Source organism: Canis lupus, chromosome 5, assembly GCF_003254725.2.
Source record: "Canis lupus dingo isolate Sandy chromosome 5, ASM325472v2, whole genome shotgun sequence".
NCBI lineage: Eukaryota > Metazoa > Chordata > Mammalia > Carnivora > Canidae > Canis > Canis lupus.
In genome coordinates this window covers 31,500,625-31,512,969 of record NC_064247.1, presented here as the reverse complement: position 1 = coordinate 31,512,969, position 12,345 = coordinate 31,500,625, and the positions used below count along the sequence as shown (strand labels likewise).

At 49.7% G+C, this 12,345-nt stretch overlaps 1 protein-coding gene across 3 annotated transcripts in view; it reads left to right on the top strand.

Annotated features, from left to right (window-relative positions):
• Nucleotides 1–12,041, top strand: part of RABEP1 (rabaptin, RAB GTPase binding effector protein 1) — a 101,280-nt gene extending 89,239 nt beyond the window's left edge. For all 3 annotated transcript variants that reach the window (XM_025462026.3, XM_025462028.3, XM_035716304.2), the window contains 7 exons: nucleotides 887–985; nucleotides 4,306–4,446; nucleotides 7,246–7,435; nucleotides 7,964–8,019; nucleotides 9,638–9,736; nucleotides 10,478–10,594; nucleotides 11,138–12,041. In XM_025462026.3, coding sequence (XP_025317811.1) covers nucleotides 887–985; nucleotides 4,306–4,446; nucleotides 7,246–7,435; nucleotides 7,964–8,019; nucleotides 9,638–9,736; nucleotides 10,478–10,594; nucleotides 11,138–11,239 — 804 coding nt within the window. In that variant the 3' untranslated portion in view covers nucleotides 11,240–12,041. The remainder of the gene's footprint in view (nucleotides 1–886; nucleotides 986–4,305; nucleotides 4,447–7,245; nucleotides 7,436–7,963; nucleotides 8,020–9,637; nucleotides 9,737–10,477; nucleotides 10,595–11,137) is intronic.
• Nucleotides 12,042–12,345: the final 304 nt, after the last annotated feature.

The window sequence follows — 12,345 nt, the reverse complement described above, 5'->3', positions numbered from 1 at the left end:
TCAAGTAGATATCTTTCATATTTTTGTCTGGTTTTCTTAATTCTCAATAGGAAGTTTGAGTCACATGACCTAATCTGCCACTACTGGAAGCAGAATGCTGGCAATAATTTTTTTAATGTCTGAACAAATATATTTTGATTTATATTATAATTGTTATGTACGAATCCCCAACTTTCACAGGACCTCTCTCAGAAACATTCAAACTGGGGATCCCTGGGTGGCTCAGTGGTTTTGCGCCTGCTTTCAGCCCAGGGCGTGATCCTGGAGTCCCGGGATCGAGTTCCGCATCAGGCTATCGGCATGGAGCCTGCTTCTCCCTCTCCCTTTGTCTCTGCCTCTCTCTCTCTCTCTCTGTCTGTCTGTCATGAATAAATAAATAAAATCTTAAAAAAAAAAAAAGAAACATTCAAACTAAGGGAGTTTACAGTTCAATGGTGTTAGTCGTGCACTGCTTGCTTTTGAGTAAATCATCTTGGAAGACTGACATTAGTTCACAGAAGGTCCATTTATGCTTTACACTGTGTGCTTTTGTTTTGTGGACAAGAGTTTCAAAATTTTTATTGATTTTTTTTAAGCTTCTTTCTTTTTTTTTTTTTTTAAAAGCTTCTTTAAGGATAATATAAGTAGGCCTCGTGGGTTAACATCTCTGTCTTGAGATCCACAAAGTGCTATCTGTTCATGTATAGCAGTGCGCAGCCCCAGGGATGTTTGGTGCTGCCCTGTGTGACACAAGGGGCCAAGACCCCGTAGATGCATGCATATCCGTTGAATGAGTGATGAGCTGGTTAGGTCTGGACATCACATAAGCAGGGGTGGAAGGGTTCGCATAAGAATCACCAGCTTCCTAACTATATTGTCTGTGTGTCCTTTTTTTTTTTCTTTTAAGATCTCTGCACTCGTCCTCAGAGCCCAGGCATCTGAGATCTTACTTGAAGAGTTACAACAGGGGTTTTCCCAGGCGAAAAGGGATGTTCAGGAGCAGATGGTAAGTTAACATTTAAATCAGCATTGACTGGGTTGATAGAGTCCCCTTTGTTCTGTTGGGTCTCACCCTCTTTGCTATGACCATGTCTCCCTGGCCCAGTGGTCACACTGTTCTGCTCTCTGGGGCCGAAGCAACATTTGTAAAGGACAGGCTTTTTAAGCCTGCCTCCTGAACAAAAAAACACTCTCACCTTTACCTTTACTTTTCCAATTTGAGAAACTTGAACAGAATAAACTTTGCACTAATTGTTGGTCCCAAATACAAGGTGACTATTGAAATCTCTCAGAGCTCCAGCAGATGGAGTGTTTGAACTATCCTTGTACTTTCCTGAGCAGTTAATTATTGAGAGTAGCCTAATCAATGTCACAGGAATTAGGGTGACACATGCTCCCAGGCACTGATGATCTTTGTAGATGATGGTCCTGCTGGGATGATCCTACAAGCCGCCCCTGGTCCAGCTCTGCCAGGGGTGGATGTGTGGGAAAAGGAATGGTGGGTTTTGATATGCATCAGGTCAGTATCTGAGTGCCTTTTGAGCTGATCCTAAATAATAGTCATGGTCTCTCGAGGAGCATCTCATTCTAATCATTGACTAGAGAGTTCCATACCTTTTCCATACCTATTGACAGAGAATACAAAATGGTAACCATCAGTGTAAAAATCACTGCTAAATGTTGACAGAACCAGTATTTAGCTGCCTTCACTCCACTGTCCTCTCTTATCTCTTCCCTGCTTGTTTTCTCAGCCCCACCTGCCTGTACAAACACGTTCCAAGTGGACTCCCCTTAAAACCTGTGTATTGTGAGTGACGTAGAAGTATTCAGAGTAATGTTGGGGTCCTGTTGGGGTCCTTCTTGACATGACCTTCAGAGGTTCTCATACTGAGGAAGAGAGATTCTTCTTTGCCCCTCAGACAAGAGCAGCTGTGACAGTGCCTGGGGTCTTAGTATCCTTCTAATATTTTATTTGGAAAATTTTGATTTTGAGAGGTTATAGAGTAAGCATTCCTAAAATCTTCCTAAATCTTCTAGATTTACTAGTTGTCAGTACTTTGCCACATTTTCACACATGGCTGCTGTGGTTTCTCCATCTCTGTGCCTTTGTGTGTGTGTGTGTGTGTGTGTGTGTGTGTGTGTGTGTGTGTGTTTTCCTAGCCATTTAGAAATACGTTGCAGACATTGTGATGCTCCTAAATATTTCAGCATGTGTCTGCTGAGAACAGAGGTGGTTCTATACCCTACCACAGTGCAGTTACCACATCCCTAAAATGTGACCATGGTTCCCAAAGCCCATGATTATTTTTATAGGTGGTTTCAGGTTTTTATTCTGATTTTTTGATGGAGGAACCCATGAAAGGTCACACATTGTTTTTTCTGTCTAGTCACTTAGTTTCTTTTAATCTAGAACAGTTGCCCCCCCCCCCTTTTTTTTTGTCTTCTGTGACATTAGCATTTTTGAAGAGCCCCGACCAACTGCCTCATAGAATCTTGTCTGATTAGATTCAGGTTAGATGAATGGGCCAAGAACATCATGGAGATGATGAGTCAGTGGGAGTTTAGGACAGTAGGGGCATGTTGTGAGGGGTGGGTCCACTGTTGGTGGTCTTCAGTATGGTCCCTTGGTCAAGGTGGGAACAAGAGTTACAGAGTGACCATGTTAGTATTGCTACCAATGGCAAAACTGTTAAGTGAGGTTCAGCGTTTCTTTGTAGCTCTTTTTGCTCTTAGAATGTATCCCAGCTAAAGATTCACAGTCTGCACAGTGTTCAAAAGTTACTTCAATTAACTGTTTCCTTTGTGGTTATGTTATCTGTTTGCTCCATTTGTTCTGTTTGTATTACATTTTCGGGTTTTCCTTTTTCTTCTTTGATTTACTTTTTTTTTTTTTTTTGAACATGCAACATGGTTCATAAGTCAAAACTGTAAAAATGTGTAAATGTTCAGATTTCTTCCATTCCCTATACGTTTCACCCTCTTCCTAGCCCCTCCTGTATATGTGGTTTTATTTTTGATTTATCCTTCTGTTTTTCTCGTTGCAAAAGTAAGTAACTATATACATTTTATTTTTCCCCTTTTTCATGTCTTAGAGAAGTGGGATGCTGATCTTTTGTTGTAAATGGGTTAAAAGTGAGCATAAAACAATTGATTCTGGCCAGAAGATAAGTAAGAGCCAACAAAATTGGCCAAACTTTACATGTGACCTTGTGTGCCTGCCAGTAGCCTATTTGTCCTTTAGAATGCAGTGATCACCCTGGAGACCTGGGATCGAATCCCACGTTGGGCTCCCGGTGCATGGAGCCTGCTTCTCCCTCTGCCTATGTCTCTGCCTCTCTCTCTCTCTCTGTGACTATCATAAATTAAAAAAAAAAAAAAAAAAAGAATGCAGTGATCACCTTCTCTAGGAAATGTCCTTGAGCCTCTCCCCTCGGAGCCTCTGTCCTTTTACCCTGCTGTACCCATTCTCTGTCCTAGCACCTGCACTTCCGCTGGGCAGTTATGGGTTTACTGAGCTCTCCCTCCTCTGCACTGTGAGCGTCTCAAGGGCAGATCTCAGTCCTATATCTCTGTATCCTCGTATGCAGCAAAATGCCTCCTATAGAGTAGCAGCTGTTAAATAAACATTGGAGGAGTGAATAATCTACACTTACATATACATTTAAGTTAAATGAGTGTTAGAAATTAGCAGAAATCAAATACTTTCGTAGAATTTTATCATTATACTCAGATTAGCCAGAATAACTTTTATATTGATTAAAATTCTCATTAAATACCTAAAATTACATTGCACATCAGCCTGCAGCGGTAGGAGCCTGTCCCATCTTCAGAGTGAGCTGCTCAAGTGTCCTGTACTTCCTAAGCATAGGTCCTCCTGATGACTTCCAGTATTTGGGGTCCACAGGCCATTCAGTGATCTTCAGCTGGTTGTATATACATAGTCCACATACACACACATTTGTGTAATGAAGGAGGAAGACCATGCTCTTTTGTTCTCCCTGCTTCTGTTGAATGCATGCTATGAGGAGGTAACATGTGCTCCATTTGATTTAAGTCCTGGCTGTGTAGCCACTGGAGATACTGGTCCATTGCTAGTGCAGGGATATCGTTGGTGGAAACCATGGAAGATGGGCTCCAAGGCTGCTGCTTGCCTGTCTGTTCGAGTAGAAGACTGCAAATAGGAATATCTCTGGCAGCTTCTTGTAGGTCTTACAGAGCTTTATGACATATCCTCCATCCTCAGCCCTCATTTGGTTTGACCTTATTTTTCTCAGCAGATAGGATTTACCTTTCTGGCTGTGATGAGTATATCTGTTTCTATTTCAGGCAGTGCTGATGCAGTCCCGGGAGCAGGTTTCAGAAGAGCTGGCAAGGTTACAGAAAGATAATGACAGTCTGCAGGGAAAGCACAGCTTGCACGTGTCATTACAGCAAGCAGAAGACTTCATCCTCCCAGACACTGTGGAGGTAACTGGGCTTCCACATGATCGAAAATGCAAACAAATATGTTTTCTGAAATGGCTGCCAACCAGTTCTTTTTTGAAACAGGCTTTATTGAGATATAATTCACATACCAAATAATTCACTCTTTTATTTATTTTTTATTTATTTTTAAAGATTTTATTTATTTATTCATGAGAGAGAGAGTGTGGCAGAGACACAGGCAGACGGAGAAGCAGACTCCATGAAGGGAGCCCGATGTGGGACTCGATCCTGGGTCTCCAGGATCAGGCCCTGGGCCGAAGGCAGCACTAAACCGCTGAGCCACCCAGGCCGCTCTAATTCGCCCTTTTAAAGTGTACAATTCAGTGTTTTTTAGATATTCTCTGATGTGACCACAGTCAATTTCAGGACACTGTTTATCACCTCAGCAGGAAGCCCCTTCCCTGTCATTCTCCCCACTACCCCCAGCCCTAAGCAGCTGCTTAACCTATTTTTTTCCATAGATGGACTTTCCATACTATGGACTTCTGTGGGACTAGAATCCACAATTTGTGGTTTTTTGTGTCTGGCTTCTTCCACACGGCATACTGTTGTCAGGGTTCATCTGTGCTGTCAAGCAGGCATCAGGGCACCCGTTCCTTCTTGTGACCACCTACACTTCACGGCATGGACGTTTTGTGTATCCATTTGTCTGTTGTTAGGCATTCGGGCTGTCTCCATGTGTGGCCTGCTGTGAATAATGTGCTGCAAACATTCCTGTACGCTTTTTGGTTTATTTCTCTAGAGGAATAACCTCGGAGTGGATCGTGGGGTCCTGTGAGAATGCCATGGTGATTATGGGAGGATTTCTCCTGTCCCTACTGTTCTATTCCAGACGTCCTAGTGGGTGTGAAGCAACATCTCGTGGTTCTCATTCGCACTCTGCTGGGCACTCAGCTGATGATACTGAGCGTCTTCCCATGTGTTTATTGCCCATCTATCTGTGTTCCTCGAGAGGTGTCTAGTCACATCTTTTGTTCAGCTCTAAATTGGATTATTTTTTATTGTGGAATTCTGTGGCTCTGTATATAGTCTAGATCTAAGTCCCTCAGCAGACATTTTGCAGATCCTTTGCTCCATTCCATGGATTATCTTGTTCATTTCCTTGGTGGTGCCTTTGGAAGCACAAAAGCTCTGAGCTTTGAGAGTCCAGTTTGTTTTTCCTCCTGTAGCTCATGTGTTCAGTGTCCCGAGAATCCTTTGGTGGATCGGTCTATAAATTACTCTTGCAGGAGCAGACTGAGAACATGCTGGAAGTGAAATGTGTGAAGGAGTTGCCAGGCTGATTGCTTGCGATACTTGTTTTTCTGGGTCACGCTTGAAAGGGTAAATGGCAGTCCCTTAACTTTTATGACACTTTGGGTTACTTCTGTTCCTTTCTTGTTGGGTGAGTCTGGGCTGTGAAACCACACGCTTCCCTGAGACGTTCACAACCATCTCCATCCAGGTACTAACTGGGCCTGAGTTCAGACGAGCTGTACACATCTCTCCTTGACCCTCCCGACACTCAGGCTGCTCCATTGTCAAGTCCTTCATCAGCAAACCGTATCTTAGGCTAAAGCCAAGTAAACTGTTAACAGTATAGGCAAGGAAGATGCTTCTTAGGGCAGTTTTCAAAACAAAATAGAAAGATGTTACTGGTGAAATCTTTAGTTTCAGGGTTTTTTTAAAAAGAAATAATATTTTAAAATTGACATTATAGAAATTGTTTTATGAAACAGTACAGTGTTTCCTTGATCCTACTCTGCAGATTCAACCTTTACAATTTGGAACTCATTTTTTTTTTTTTTCCTGTATATGTATCAACATTGCTATTGGTTTTGTTTTGATGTACTCATGGGGCCACCTTGCCAACCTAGCCACAGCACCCTATCCCTGCCCTAACCCTCTGTGTCCATGGAGGTTGCTGGCACTTTCTCTGGCTGATCTTGGCAGAGTTTGGGGCCCTGTCTCCTTGCACTCCCAGTACCATCCCCCTCTGATGAGTGGTTCTTTTTGGGCGGAGGATTCTTTTCCATGCTCTCTAGACTTTTCCACACTTTGTGGAATGCTTGAGGAATGTCACCCGTCTAGCCTGTGAGGCCTGGCTCTTAGACCCACTCTAGGAGTACATCTTAGGCTTTTCTTACCACAGTTTTTTCATTATTCTCTTTTCTGCTATTCCTGATTTTACATACATCTGGTAGTTATCTAAGAATCCCAGCGTTTACCTTAGAATTGCTTTAGGATATAATTGGATTGTTTTAAAGAATATAGCTAAAATTTAGGGAAATAATAAAATAAGGCTTAAACTGAATTTATTCTAGAAAAACAGGTGGTCATGGTGGAAAGTTCTTTGCCTCACTGCCTCTAGCAGGTTGTGGCTGACGTTCAGCAAGTGCGTGTGTTTGAGTCCATGAGTGAGCAAATGCACTTGGTCCTCACGTTCCACACCTTCTTCTGCCTTCCAGTCTTCTGGGTCCTTACCCCTAGTTCCCCCCAGATGTACCCAGCTAATCCTGGGGCCTGGAAGCCATCCATGGTGATTCCCTCCCTGCAAGTTACTTAACGTTTTTATTTTTCTGCTTATGAGCCAGTTTTGGCGGAGAGACCTGCTGTCCACAGTGCACATTTTTGGCCTCAGATGTCTTATTTCTACACCGTGCTGAACACTAGGGCAGGGACCCCCAAGGGAGTTGGCACCGTGTTGGTTTCTGAACCGTGTAAAACAACAGGTGCGAATCTGGGGGCTTCCATGGTCTCTCCCCATCACACACTGAGCGAGCACTTGTTCCTCGGCTGCAGGCACTGCGGGAGCTGGTCCTCAAGTACCGAGAGAGCATCGTGCATGTGCGGACGGCGGCGGAGCACACGGAGGAGAAGCTGAAGGCAGAGATACTGTTCCTCAAAGAGCAGATCCAGGCAGAACAGTGCTTAAAAGAGAACCTTGAAGAGACCCTGCAGCTGGAGATAGAGAACTGCAAGGAGGAGCTGGGTGAGGACACGGGCCCTGCTGGGGGGCGGTGGTGGGGAGCCAGGCGGGGGGTGGGTGCGGGGGACAGGGGTACGTGGGGGTATGCGGGGCCAGAAGGTGGGCAGGCTCGGATGGGAAACAGTGCTGCCAGGGCTGAGAATGTGGAAGACAGAAAATGGGTAGAGGAGGTACAGAAAACAGTGAGGGGTGTTCAGGTGTTCTGATACATCCAGAGTAAATTGATTTAATTGAGACTCAAAAACCACAAAAATCCCCTATTTCAGGGAGAGCAGCCTTCCTGGCAGAGCCCTGCAGTGTCACCAGAGCCTTGCTGGTTCCCCACCCCAGGGTCAGAGAGGGTGCAGACACTTCCCTGGGGCACCGTGCCCTAGGGGTAAGGGGAGGGGTTCCTGAGGAGGTGCATGTCCCGCTGTGCCTCACTGAGCTCAGTGCTTTCACAGTTTGAGGTGGGGCTTGTGGTAGAAAGGGGCATAAACAAAACAGGTGCAAAATAATCAGTAAGTGCTGACACTTCTCTTTTCCTTCTAGCTTCCATTTCTAGTCTAAAAGCGGAACTAGAGAGAATAAAAGTAGAAAAAGGACAGGTGAGTCCTACGACGTTCACATTCATTGCATCCGTGGTGATGGGTGCAGGTGAGTGTCCCGCCCTTCGAGAGCTTCTGCCCAGTACCAGGGCAGCGCGTTTGCTGGGCCTGCTCCATGCACAGGGAAGCCCATGCTGGGGGACACTGAGGCCACGGGACAGGCAAGCAGGGTCACGGCATGTAGGTGCTCACACGACCAGAGCAGAGCACAGTCCCTGACCAATGGGAGGGGGCATTTGTAGCTGCCGGTCGTCTTCACACGCACACCTCTGGTAGCAGACCCCATTCAATTCACCGAGCCCGTGACACCCCCCGCCCCCCACGCTCCCTTCCTTCCCAGGCTCGTGGCCACACCTCAGCCCGCACCTGCCCACAGCCCACCATCCTCCCAGACCTTGTCCCATAGGCTTAGCCGCCCGAGCGCCTCGTTCACACCTGCCTTTCTCAGTGTCCATGGTCTCCACCGACAGCTGCAGCCCCCACTCCCTGCCTGTCTCAGCCTGTCCCAGGCTGCCAACAGGCCTGGCTGAGCAGCACTGTGTGTCCCTCTGTGTGCCCGATGGCCTCGGGTGCTGTCCACCTGCTCTCCCTTCCACCTGCCCCTTGCCCTCCGCTGTGACAGCCTTGTGCCCACCATCTGCCCTACCACCTTCAGTGTCCCGGCCCCTCAATGGCCCTCTCACCTTCGCTCCTGGCCCACTCATGCTTCTTCACAGAAGGGTCTTCCGTCGCCGATCCCTCCATCTTCTCCAGGCATCCTTGGTTTTTCCCTCACAGTCTCGGGCCTGGAACCCTTACCTCCTGATCTCTTTTCTGCAAACACACTTGTTGTCCCCCGTTGGACAGCACATCCTCCCTTCCCGGCAGGGGCTCTGGGAACTGTGTGGGCCCTCTGCAGCCCAGTGCGGTCTGGCTCCTGTGCTGTTGGGGCTGCATGGGCAGAAATCAGCTTTGGAGCGTGTCCCATCTTGTGCACACGATGCTGTGTGGGCTCAGACCTCAGTGCTCACCCCACTCCCTGCCCCAGCCTAACGTCTTTCTCTGCCTCTGAAGCATGCCTGGTTCTCTCAGCATTATAGGGCTGCCAATGTGACTGTGTTGCTGTCTGCTGGTCCCCCACATCCTCCTCACCCCCCACGGTCCCCACTGCTTCCAGGGTGGAGCCTGTGTTCCCAGCCCGCTCAGGGCTCTCCTGCCTGGTCCTGCAGGGCCTGGCGCAGTGGGATTCACCCCGGTTCTGAGTACGTTTTCCCACCCCCTCCCCCCGCTCCCCTCCTGAGGGTTCTTCCCACCCTCTCCCCTTATCACCCTCCTCCTTCCCCTGGAAAATGTTTCTGTTCAGGATCAATGTCATGGCAGCTTTTCTGGAAGAATTAAATGCTGCTTCTCCACATTCACATGCTGTCAGTTATGCACACGTTTATGTTCTGCCTTCCCCGTCAGGCCTTAGGACCTAGAGGACCTGATGTCTGATGGAAGGAAGAGGAGGTCTTGAAGCGTAAACAGCAGGCTTGGTGAAAGGGTGGGGAGAGCATGGCCAGGGCCTGGGCTGCCCAAGGGCGGGGCTACTTCTTCTCCAGGCCACAGGCACCGGCTCAGCTTGGCTTCCCTTCCACAGCTGGAGACCACACTCCGAGAGAAGTCTCAGCAGCTCGAGGGCCTCCAGGAGATGAGAATCACTTTGGAAGAACAGTTAAAGAAGGAGGCTGCTGCTAAGGTGGTGTTTGTGTTGGTGATTTCATGATGTAGTGCCACAAACCTGGGGTCACCTGTTGCTTGTTGACGGTGGCAGCTTGGAGCTGTGCCCTGAGGGCTGACTGGGCTGGCCGCTTGCAGAGGGAAAAGGACCTTGTGATTCGGGTCGCTGGCTCCGGGGCCTGGCCCTCCAGGCTTATGGGCACACTTGGCACCATCCTCCCAGGCCCGTCCATGTGACCATCTCCCAGGGACACACTGCCGGAGATCAGTCCAGCTAGGCTCCAAGTGCGCGAGGCCAACTGTGGGGTGGGGGTCCTAGGTTGAGGCTCCGACCCCGAAAGATGGAAACACTGCGTACTGTCTCTTAAGGCTCCCGCGTGGTCCCATTGACATGCTTATCTGCAGGGCAGACTGGAGGTCATGGGGGTCACCTGGGGCATGCATGTGTGCCCCTTTCCCCACAGATGCTAGATGGTGCTGGTTCCCAAAGTGTGCGTCCCTATTACTGTGCAACCTCTGATCCCAGCAGCTGCCTTTTGCTAACAGTGGTCCCTAGGCTACTGGGGGGAGGAGGACACTGGGGCAGCTTTGGCACTTCGGCCATTTTAGGAGGACCTCAGACTGCGCAGTCAGCCCCGGGGGCTGCTGGGTTCCCTGCGGCTCTCCTCCTGGAGAGGCAGACCTCAGGTTCCCCGATCCCCAAAGTGATACAGATGTACGGCTCCTTGGTATTGATCCTCTTTCAAAACTTGTATCGTAGGTGAGTGTGGAACAGCTGATGTTTGAAGAGAAGAACAAAGCGCAGAGGCTGCAGACAGAGCTGGACGTCAGCGAGCAAGTCCAGAGAGACTTTGTCAAGCTCTCTCAGACCCTTCAGGTGAGACCGGGCACCTGGGCCTGCTGCAGCCTCATGGCCGGCCCGTCTACCCCGCCCCCCCAGGCCATCGATGAGGGAAGGCAAGTCCCGGCTGTCGATGTGAGGCCCTGGCTGGCCAGGCAACACTTACAGGGGTTCCTCTGTGTCCTGGAACCCCATTCCCTCTGTGTCCCTGCTCCTCACACCTCACCCCTGCCATCCAGGCTGTCCTCCCCATGGAGCCTCCCCTGGGTCCCTGAGTCTGGCTGTGGTGCTCCTGGGCCTGCCACCTGGGTGCACTCGATGGACGTCAATGGGGTCAGGATGAGGCGCTGAACTCTGATGCTTGGGGTGGTTTCCTGACTTAGCTGTGGGGTTGGGGGTCAGGGGTCATCCACCCAGGGTCCCAGCCCTGACCCTGGGCCTGCAGCACAGCAGCCCTGGGAGGTGCCTGGTCTGGGGTGGGGGTGGGGGGTGGCTCACGGGCCCCATCCCCGTGAAACCAGAGTCAAGTCGGGGACCCCAGGTCGGGGGCACAGGCCATGACTCGGTGTTGCTCCCTAGGTGCAGCTGGAGCGGATCCGGCAGGCGGGCTCCCTGGAGCGGGTGCGGGCCATCCTGAATGACACCAAGCTGACGGACATCAACCAGCTCCCTGAGACATGACCCCGTGCAGGACTCTGGCCTGCACTCTGGGTTTTTAACTCCTCTTAGAGCAACATTAATTATTATTTAACTCTTAACTGAAGACGTCACAGAGGAAGCCTGGAGCGATGCTTGCTTCTGGTGGGAGAAGCACGTGTAGTGCGGGGCAGCCCAGCCAGGGGGACGTGCGCGGAAGGACTTTCCCACGGGGACACTGATGGCCCATGCTGGACTCCGCTGAGGTGGGGTCTGCCGGGTAACGGACAAAGTGCTGCTTTATCCAATGTTTTCCTGCCTTTCGAGCAACAGCCCAATCGTGTTTGGAATGACAGTTTCTGTTCCTAGATGTTGGGAGAGAGCCTTTCCCTTTCTGTTGTCTGGAGTCAGCGGTGACCGTGTTGGGCCAGCAGAAGGTGTCGTGTGCTGTACGAGTATTTTATATTAAAATATGAAGTCTGAGAGCAGGCAGCTGGCTAGGGACCCTGGTGCTCGGCTCAGTGCATCTGTCTTACCGTTTTCCGTCGGGTTGGAGGCCCTTCCTTACGCCTAGACTCACCTGTCCAGGAGCTGAATGAATTGTGAGACGGGGGTGGGGTGGGGGGGGCTTTGGTGGAAGCAGAGGTTACAGGACAAGCACAAGAGACTGCATGGAAGCACTTTTTCTGCCCCCTCCCCCACCCCCAGAGGTGTTCTGTGGCCCACACGTACCAGGGTGAAGCTGAACGGGCACGTCTACTCTTTTGAAAACTGTTTCAGTTTAGTTATTGGATCAGTGGAAAAGATAGTATTAATAAAACAAGCTATGTCTGACATCTAGAATAAACTCACAGACCTGCTCATTTCCACCTCTGGTCTGTGGGCCTGGGTGCCTTGTTTCCGAAGGGTCCAGGGCAGTAACGGGGAGGATGAGGCCTGGGAGGCTGGGACCTGGGCGTGGGGTGGGTACTGCCCTGTGCGGGCCCTGGGGCAACCCTGTCAGGGTTGGCACCAGGCTGCGGAGCTGTGAGCTCAGGCCCCTCCCTGTTCCCACGACCTGAGCAGGGATGCCGGCTGCAAGCTCCCCTGTGTTGGGAAGCCCAGGGACATGGCTGGTGCTCACCCGCCACCTCACAGGGTTGTCCGCAGAG